The sequence below is a fragment of the Citrus sinensis genome, chromosome 3 (assembly GCF_022201045.2).
Source record: "Citrus sinensis cultivar Valencia sweet orange chromosome 3, DVS_A1.0, whole genome shotgun sequence".
NCBI lineage: Eukaryota > Viridiplantae > Streptophyta > Magnoliopsida > Sapindales > Rutaceae > Citrus > Citrus sinensis.
The window spans coordinates 6,693,442-6,702,736 of record NC_068558.1 but is presented as its reverse complement, the minus strand read 5'-3'; the positions used below and the strand labels follow the sequence as shown (position 1 = coordinate 6,702,736).

General features: G+C 38.4%; 1 protein-coding gene across 1 annotated transcript; it reads right to left on the bottom strand.

The window, feature by feature from the left end:
• Window positions 1-527: 527 nt before the first annotated feature.
• LOC102628237 (bifunctional dTDP-4-dehydrorhamnose 3,5-epimerase/dTDP-4-dehydrorhamnose reductase) lies at window positions 528-2,862 on the bottom strand. Its single transcript, XM_006477297.4, has 2 exons — window positions 1,971-2,862; window positions 528-1,355 (listed from the first exon to the last, which is right to left on the bottom strand). Exons 1-2 carry the CDS (start codon window positions 2,424-2,426, stop codon window positions 903-905), a joined length of 909 nt encoding a protein of 302 aa, XP_006477360.2. The 5' UTR covers window positions 2,427-2,862; the 3' UTR covers window positions 528-902.
• Window positions 2,863-9,295: the final 6,433 nt, after the last annotated feature.

The window sequence follows — 9,295 nt, the reverse complement described above, 5'->3', positions numbered from 1 at the left end:
CATTTGGGGGACATCAAATAAACTTTCTTTAGCAGGAATAATTACAATACACACACACATGGCTAGACAGGGACAATATGTCTTCATCTGCTCGATCCATAAGGCAGCATCTTTCCTTAGCCATTCACGATGATAAAACAAGCATGAAAGTAAGTACTGTCTGCAATAACAAGAAGCGACTCTTCTTTCTCATTTGCACTTAAATAGACTCCACAGCCACAAAGCTCCTAGTACTTAGAGAAAGATTCTCTCAGTGATGGATGCAATACCAAATGGCAACTATCCCACTTTTGCCTGTTGTAAATACAACACAGCAAATTGTGATAAAATCTTCTTTGGCATTTTATATCATCCCCATTGTCATACATGTAAGTTTCTCCCCAAGAATCAACTAAAGAGACCTTCTAAGATAACCTAAAGCAGCAAAAGAAATGATAAAAGGCAAAATTGCATTAAGCAATTATTCAACATTTAGCTAAGGGGAAAAAAATCAATAGCTTATAATTCAGAATAATAGAAACTTGCTATAAAATGAAACATAAAAGGCTACCATTCTCTTTCTCTGATATATGTCTATATATATCAGCTCGATAGGCCAAACAAATGGCAATAACAAATCATTGCAGATTACAACATAACAAAGCCAAGAACAGAACAAACATTGTCCTCAGCCATGCAAGCAGTACATCAATCAATTTACCAAAAAAAAAAAAAAATTCTACTTAACAAATCACTTTTGGCTAATTTATTCAAGATTGAGTTGTGAATACAGCGTTGAGATACAAGGAGGAGTAATCATGCATGTTGTACTGGGACGAGGAAAATAGCATTGGGATCACATCAACCTGCGTAAACAAAATTCAATAAATAGGGAAACTGAAAAACCTCAAACCTAAAGAGTTTCACACTCCAGTGGTCTTCTTGTTTGGCTCAAAAACATATTTGATGAGGGACTCCTTAATGGACAAGAGCTCAGGGAATTCCGTCTTCAATTTACTGGCATCAAGCTCGTTGTTGCTCCTTGGGGCAACAATCACCTTTGCCTGCTCTTCCAAGGTAAAATTTTTCCAAGTGAAGTTGGGGTCTATGTACTGCCGATAAATCTCCAGAATCTCATTGTGGCTCACCACACCGGGGTTCGTAAAGTTCCAAATTCCAGTGAGGTTTCTCTTTGCCATCTCAATGGAAATTGGAAGAAGCTCATCCAAGATAGTCATTGAGTTTGGAATGTTGACTACCTTTTCATATCGAGTGATCTTTGTGATGAAGTTGCGAGGATTGGATAAATCTGATGAGATCGGCATCCTGACACGCAAAGTACAGACATTCTCAAAATTCTTGAGCAACTCTTCCACCTGTCATGAATCAGAAAACAACCACGGCGTGAGAACAACTGTACTGGTATAACTGTGACAAGGCTGCCATTATAACATCACAAAATATGCCAACAAAAAAATAAAATGCAAGTTAACACTCGTCTCCATGGATAAAGCATACAATAAAGCTATATATTTTTTGTGGATCATGAGCTAAAATTTTCCAGCTAGCTAATTTAAAAACCAGGATCTATCTTTGTTAGTGACTAAGTCACATTACTAAAAGAACCCAGCTAATAATGCTTGTTTACGGCTTTCCCTAAGGTGACATCAGCACAGCTTGTTTGCCTGCAATAGTCCACATAAGCAAAGTGCTGGAAGCCGAAATGGGAGTGTTAAAATTAACTTCCCAGGAACAAATACATCACAATTTGCAGAGGAATTTACAGAATTGACTAAATGAGGTAGATCCATCAACTAAATCATCAGATCCAGTGCTCTACTGTACGCAACGAAATTAAAAAGATCTATATTCCTGAGCACACAAATAAATAAATTTATGAACAATTTGAGTCTTTATAGATCCATTTTGAAAATGGAAACAACGCAAGTCAAGTCAAATCAAATGAGAGAGAGAGAGAGAGAGAGTTATACCATGGCCTTAGTCTTGGAGTAGAAAGATCCGACAAAATTCGGAGTATCCTCCTCCTTGAAGCCGATGCCGGATCCGAGGGGGTGACCGGAATCGTACTCGAAGATGCAGCCGGTGGCGTAATTAATGAGAATCAAACCTTTGTCTCTGCAGACGTCAGCAAGCGTAAGGGTGCCGACGACATTAGTCCGTATGGTCTCGACCTTATGCGATTCGCACCAGTCGACGTTGGGCCTACCGGTCACCCCGGCCGCGTTGAAGACGTGGGTGGGCTTGACGGCGGCGATGTCGGCTTCGAGGGAGGCGCGGTTCTCGAGGCGGCCGGAGCCGTAGGTGAAGTCAATGGACTGAGCTTGGCAGAGCTTGCCGAGCAAGCCCCCGATCCAGCCAGTGCGGCCGTAGATGAGAAACTTGAGCGGCTTGGAGCCGGCGTCGGAGCCGTTGGCTGGGAAACCCATTGGGTAATGGTGAGTGAATGCAAAGGAGAGATGAGACTGGATCGGATTTCGATTTGAATTTGGATCTGTTAGAATTTCGTACTATTGATTGGAATCTATGTGTGTGTGTTGGGTGGCTTTCAGCTTTCAATTCATGTAAGAAGCTGAAAGTGTGTGTGGTATTTTATTTATGTAAATTTATATACACAAGTACTCTGATACTGATATCATATCAGAAATTCATTTTATTTTATTTTTTTCTTGTAAAAAAAATATTTTCAGGTTTTTTATCTTTAAATTTTTGAGGGGGGTTTCGAAAGGACAGGACAGCGATGTCTTGGCGGAGAGAGAAATCTTCGGAAGCGGATGTGCGAAGATTCTAGTTGTAACAGTGAGGTCACCCCTTTGCCTCATTCCTCGTTCGCGTTCTAGCACTGCATTTGCGATTGCCTCTGCTGTACTCTTTGGATTTTTGGATTTTTTTGGAAAAAAAAATATATGCATATATATAAATATTGACCTTATTTCATCCAATTCAACATTTTTTTTTAATTATTTACATGGATTAAATGTATTGTAGTATATAATTTTAAAATTTATTCTCACAAATATAGAAGAAATGTCTATCTTCAATTCGTTTTGAAGATATATTTGAACAGATTCAACAGAATGACATCTAATTCAACATATTTATATATATGAATTGCATTCATATCCAAAATTGATATTAAGAAATTAAGATTGATTTACTTTTATACTATTTGTTGATGCAGATTTCTAGTCAACTTAAAGAATTAATTTATGTGGGAGTGATATAACAAAAAGACACAAAGAATTAATGTGATTCGGCATTTGTCCTACGTCCACGGATAAAGAAAGATAAATATTTATTAAGATCGCACTTACAACTTAACTCCCTCTCTTTTTACTATTTTTTTTCGATCCCTTACACTGAGAGATCTCTGCTTTTATAGCCTTCTATAAATAAAGTATTTTTCTAACTTGAACCCTATTTAACTCTCCTCTATCCTCTAGGATTTTAATTATAAAATATTTATGCTTTAATAGGTTGTATCTGTGTCAAACTCTATTTAATTTGCTTCTGGGCCAAGTAAGGTCCTTCTATTGTCCTTCAACGATAGCTCCTCTATTTACACTTGACTTTTCTTGTGCAGTTCATAATCTAGAACTGGGTTAAGGGCCGTCTGGATCCATGACTTTTGCCACCCTCTACTCCTGCTCCCCATTCCTGGGGAGTCTAATTCATGCTTTCCATTTCTGGGAGCCTAATTCCTACTCTCCATTCCTAAGGAGTCTAACTCCTACTCCCCATGGGGAGCATGGTTCTACTGCTCTCATTCTTGGAGCCTAATTCATACTCTCCGTTCTTGGAAAGTTTAATTCCTGCTCCCCATTCTTGGGGAATATGATTCTACTACTCTCATTTCTGGGAGCCTAATTCCTGCTCCCCGTTCTTAGGGGAACATGATTCCTGCTCTCTATTCTTGAGGAGCATGACTTCTGGGGCCCATCCTTGAGGGTATAATTCATGCTCCCCATTCTAGAGAACATATTTTCTAGGGCCCATTCTTGGGTAGAATTCCTACTCCCCATTTTGAGAGAGCATATTTTCTAGGGCCCTCTTGGGGTAGAATTCATGCTCTCCATTATAGGGGAACATATTTTTCTGGGGCCTATTTTTGGGGTAGAATTTCTACTCCCCATTCTCGGGAGAATATATTTTCTGAGGCCCGTTTTTGGGGGTAGAGTTCATATTTTCTGGGGCCCATTCTTGGAGGTAGAATTACTACTCTTCAGAGTATATTTTTTGGGGGCCCATTCTTACGGGAGAATAATTCTTGCTCCCCATTCTTAGGGGACATAATTTTTGGGGTATTGCTTTGTGCTTTATTGACTATTTTATATTTTCTACAATAGTTGCTCCCCAGCTCTTAACTTCTGGTTTCACCCAAAGCATAAGAGCTCAAGTTGTTTCTCTCTCTTCTCATTTCTATATAAACCATCATTTGCACATTTGCTCACCTCGTGGAGTTTCAACCCTTTAGTTTTCACTTTACTCAGTGAGTGTCTATTCTCTTCTCTTCTTCCTGTTTTTAACAATTTCAATGTCTTCTGATTCTGAAAATAACTCTAACCCTATTTACTATGAGTACTTTGAAGATGACGATGATTACTGCCATATATTCTCTGACCAAATACTCTTTATCGTAAATTTTGCTCCTGCGTCATTTGTTCCTGATGGCCAACCTAGCTTCCAACGCGATTGGTCTATTGATTGGGGGGATAATGCAATTTCTGAGAAATCTATTCCATCTCTTAGAGTGTAGTACGAAATTCCAAGTTCAATTGAGCTTAGGAAACCTCAAATTGGTGAGCTTGCCAACCCCCTTATGGGGCCGTTGCCTTTCATTTGGATTTTTCTACTCACTTTTTTTCTTTGTTTTTTTGTTTTTTACAATATCATGGGGTTGCACCTCTATTGATCCTGCTGAGCAACATCAAATCGATAAAGTTTTTAAAGACCTTATAAACTTGCGGTCCTGAAAATATCTTTTTCAATCAGGCTTTCTAACTGCCTTTGGCTTTATCCCTTCTACCTCCACAAATATTCCATCTCCAAGTGAGCTTTATTTAAGCATAATAATTTTTATGTTATTGGGAGGTTGTAATATTTTATTTTTCTTGTCTTTTTCCATCTTCTATTAGTGACGGCTCATAGGGATGACGTCACAAAAAAAGAGAAGAAGATAGACAAATACCCAACTTAAAAAATTAGCATGAAATTTAGGGATAAGTCGGTCTTTCAGTCTACGGGATCATCCTCTCAAGAAACTGTAATTACTCAAGGGTTGTACCAGACTCCTCAAATTGCACCAGGGTTGCAGCCAAAAACTTTTTTTCCATCTTGCACTCGTGAAACTCTGTTTTCTCAGACTGCTGGCTTTCATTTTACATCTGCTTCCACTAATACACCTGCTGAAGGGCTGCACCAAGCATCTGCAACTGCTCTAATATTGCAGCAAGAAATTTTATTTCCAACTTTCACTCATGAAGGTTCATATCCTGCAGGCTCTGGCTCTGCATATGCTTCCACCCATGCTTCTATGTCTACATCTCTTTCAGCAGACCCAAGCCATGGAACTTCACCCTTGATGGTTTGCAGAACTTCACTTGGGAAGATTCCTTGCTTCATCCTTATTATCAGGTAATTTTTTTATCTTTTAAGTAACTAATGATAAGATCCGTCCAGCTCCCAATTGTATTCATAAGATTAATCTCCTTGTTCTCTTCGTGATTAATACTCGGATTTTGCAAGAACTCAACAAGGATTAATCCGTTTAAGCTTGCATCTGTGGCTAATGCCAGCCTTGCAAGGGCATATGCTTTGCTATTTTCCTCCATTGAAACCTGAGTGATAGTGTATTCTCCAAAATTCATTAATAGTTTTTTGACCTTTTGTAGATACACTAACATCATACTTTCATTTACTTGGTACTCGGATATAACTTGATTCATAATTAATTGTGAATCACTAAAAATTTCCAGCTTCTCTGCCTCCATCTCTTTTGTTAACCTGAGATCAGCAAGCAAGGCCTCGTACTCTGCTTCGTTGTTGGAGGTCTTGAACCCAAACCTGAAGGCAGAGCTTATCTCTGTATGCTCTGGAGTGACTAAGATCAATCCTGCTCCACTGCTTTGTTGGTATGACGATCCATCCACATATAATCTCCAGGTTGGTATTATTGTTTCACTAATCCTGGACTCATTGAACTGGTTACCAGTAAATTCAGCTATAAAGTCTGCGTCTGCCATCCTTTGAATTGATGTTCTAGGTCGGTACCTAATACCATGCACTCCCAGCTCTACAGCCATTGTACCAATCTTTCTGACACCTATGGTTGTTGCATTATCTGCCTCAAAGGCTGGTTTATGAGCACCACTATGGTGTGAGCCTGAAAGTAAGGTCTTAGCTTCATAACAGATACTACTAGTGCTAAAGCCATTTTTTCTATAACTAGGTACCTTGTCTAGGTATCTAACAGAGCATGACTCATATAATAAACTGGCTTTTGTACCTTACTCTCCTCTATTATTAATACTGAATTGACTGCCGAGTCTGAAACGACCAAGTATAAGTAAAGATCTTCTCCCAATATTAGTTTAGAGAGAATTAGAAAGACTTCCCAGATACCTCTTCAACTCTTGGAAGGCTTTCTTGCATTCCCTTGTCCATACCATTTATTTCCCCCCTCTGAGAGTTTTGAAGAATGGTAAACATTTATCTATCGCTCGTGAAATAAAACGGTTTAAGGTCGCAACTCTTCTTGTTAACCTTTGAACTTCTTTAATCGATTTTGGAGACTCCATATCTAAAAGGACTTGAATTTTTTCTGGGTTAACTTCTATTCCTCGCTGGCTTACCATAAACCCTAAAAACTTTCCTGAGAAAACTCCAAACTCGCATTTACTTGGGTTTAACTCCATATTATACTGCTTCAAAATCTTGAACGCTTCATCTAAGTTTGTGTTATGATCTTCCAATTTTTTACTTTTGACAAGCATATCATCTACGCAGACCTCCATATTTCTTCTAATCTGGCTATAAAACATTTTATTGACCAACATTTGATATGTTGCTCCTGCATATTTAACCTAAAGGGCATAACGTTATAGCAGTACATGTCTTTATTCGTGATAAAAGATGTATTTTTCCTATTTGGTGGGTACATCTGAATTTGGTTATACCTAGAATATGCATCCATAAAAGTAAGCAGCTCATGCCTTGCAGTAGTATCAACCAACTGATCAATTCTAGGCAAATGAAAGCTATCTTTGGGACATGTTTTATTTAAATCGATGAAGTCTATACAGATCCTCCATTTTCCATTTAGCTTTTTAACCATCACTACATTGGCAAATCAATTTGGATAGTAGGCCTCTCTAATGAAGCTTGCTTTTAAAAGTTTTTCGACCTCCTCTTCTATTGCTTTGTATCTTTCTGGATTGAAAGATCTCATCTTTTATCATACTGCCTTGTGACTAGGATCTACATTTAACCGATGGACTATTACTTTTGGATCTATAGCAGACATGTCTTCATGGGACCATGCAAACACATCAGATTGTGATATGAGAAAATCTTCTAGCCGTTTTCGTATTTTGGGGGGTAATGATGACCCAACACGAACTGTCTTGCTTTGATCATTGTACCGCACTTGGATGGTGTCTAGCTTTTTTACTGGTGATCCTCTTTGTTTATTTCTCTCATCTCTAGGATCAAGCGTGACTTGAAGACATTCTCGTTTGTCCATTTTGCCTTTTAAGGCTGTGACATAACATTTTCTGGACTCTTCTTGATCTGCCCTTAAGATTCTAGTCCCAGTTTCTGTAGGAAATTTTATCATTAAGTGGTAAGTTGAGGCTGTTGCTCGAAAAAGATTGAGGGCTAGTCTATCTAAGATAAAATTATAAACCGAATGGTGCTCCATTACCAAGAAACCCGCCATCTTAGTAGCTTGGTGAGGTGGTTCTCTAATGGTAACTAGTAGGTCAATACTGCCTAAATGAATCAAACACTCTCCGCCAAAACCAATTAATGGAGTGTGAATTTGCTTCAATTTTTCTCTTCCTATATTCATCTTGTCAAATGTTGCTGCATATAAAATATTTATTGAACTCCCGTTGTCCACTAAAACTCTGAAAACTTTTCTGTTTGCTAGAGTTATCCAAACAACCAGAGTATCATCGTGTGACTGATGTATCCATCTAGCTTCTTCTTCTGTGAAAGTGATGATATTATGTTTCATCTTAGCTTCTTTTGGGGGTTTACCCACTAAGTTTGTCTGTAAAGCCCCCAGTGCTGCTCGAACCTCCCGTAAATGAGCTTTTCGTGCTCTATTGGAGTCTCATCCTCCTGCAAGTCCACCAAATATAGTTCTTATAGGAGCTCCTCCTGCAACCTTTTGGTTTTCTATGTGTTCGGGTGTTACTGCAGTAATATTTTGTGGCGCATCAGCAGGGGCTTCATTTTGAATATATTTGCGCTCTTTCATTTTTACAAAGTCTTTCAAATACCCTCGCTGGATTAAAGACTCTATTTCCTCTTCAAGATCAAAGCAGTCGTTAGTATTATGGTCATGATCTCTATGATACCTACAGTATTTGCTTCTGTCTCTTCGATTTGGTATGGTTCTGATTTCTTTGGGTTTCCACAACAAATCTAAGTCCCTTATATGCATGAGCAGTTGTTTTCTTGGTACACTAAGTAACGTATACCCAGAGTACCTGCTTTGTGGGATTCTTGGTCCCATATTGTCTCCTGATCTACTTCTTTATCTCAATTTTCAACATATTCATCCTTCATTTTTCGTTTTTCTCCAACCCTCTGAGGGGTTCGGGTCTGCTCATTTCTTCGCATTAGTCAGCTAATCGGCATTAGAATATTTTTCATAATCTAGTGCTTGTAAATAAATTCTCATTCTAGTTTTCCAATACGAGTAGTCATTTTCGTCAAAGAATGGTGGTCTAGTTATGGATTGTCCTTCTATAAAAGTTGAATCATTTTGGGTTGTCATGAATCTTTTACTCTAGACTGTTAAGTCCTAATAAGATAACCAATCTCTGATACCAAATGAAATGCAAATTACGCAACCCAAGAGGGGGGTGAATTAAGATTTTAAATTTTATGCTAAACAATTCGCGTAACAATTCAATCTAATGCCTTAATGGAATTAAAAAATAATAAATTCAATATAGCACAATAATAAAAGAGTAAGGGAAGAGAAAACAAACACAAGGATTTTTACGTAGTTCGGTAATCCCGGCATACGTCCACACCTCCAAGCTCACCCGGCTTGAGGATTTCACTA

Bases quoted from the DNA above. Each gene is read 5' to 3' on its own strand.
- LOC102628237 (XM_006477297.4), bottom strand. From the start codon at position 2,426: ATGGGTTTCCCAGCCAACGGCTCCGACGCCGGCTCCAAGCCGCTCAAG. The intron at 1,356-1,970 runs GTATAACTCTCT...GATTCATGACAG, and splicing joins ACTCCAAGACTAAGGCCATG to GTGGAAGAGTTGCTCAAGAA.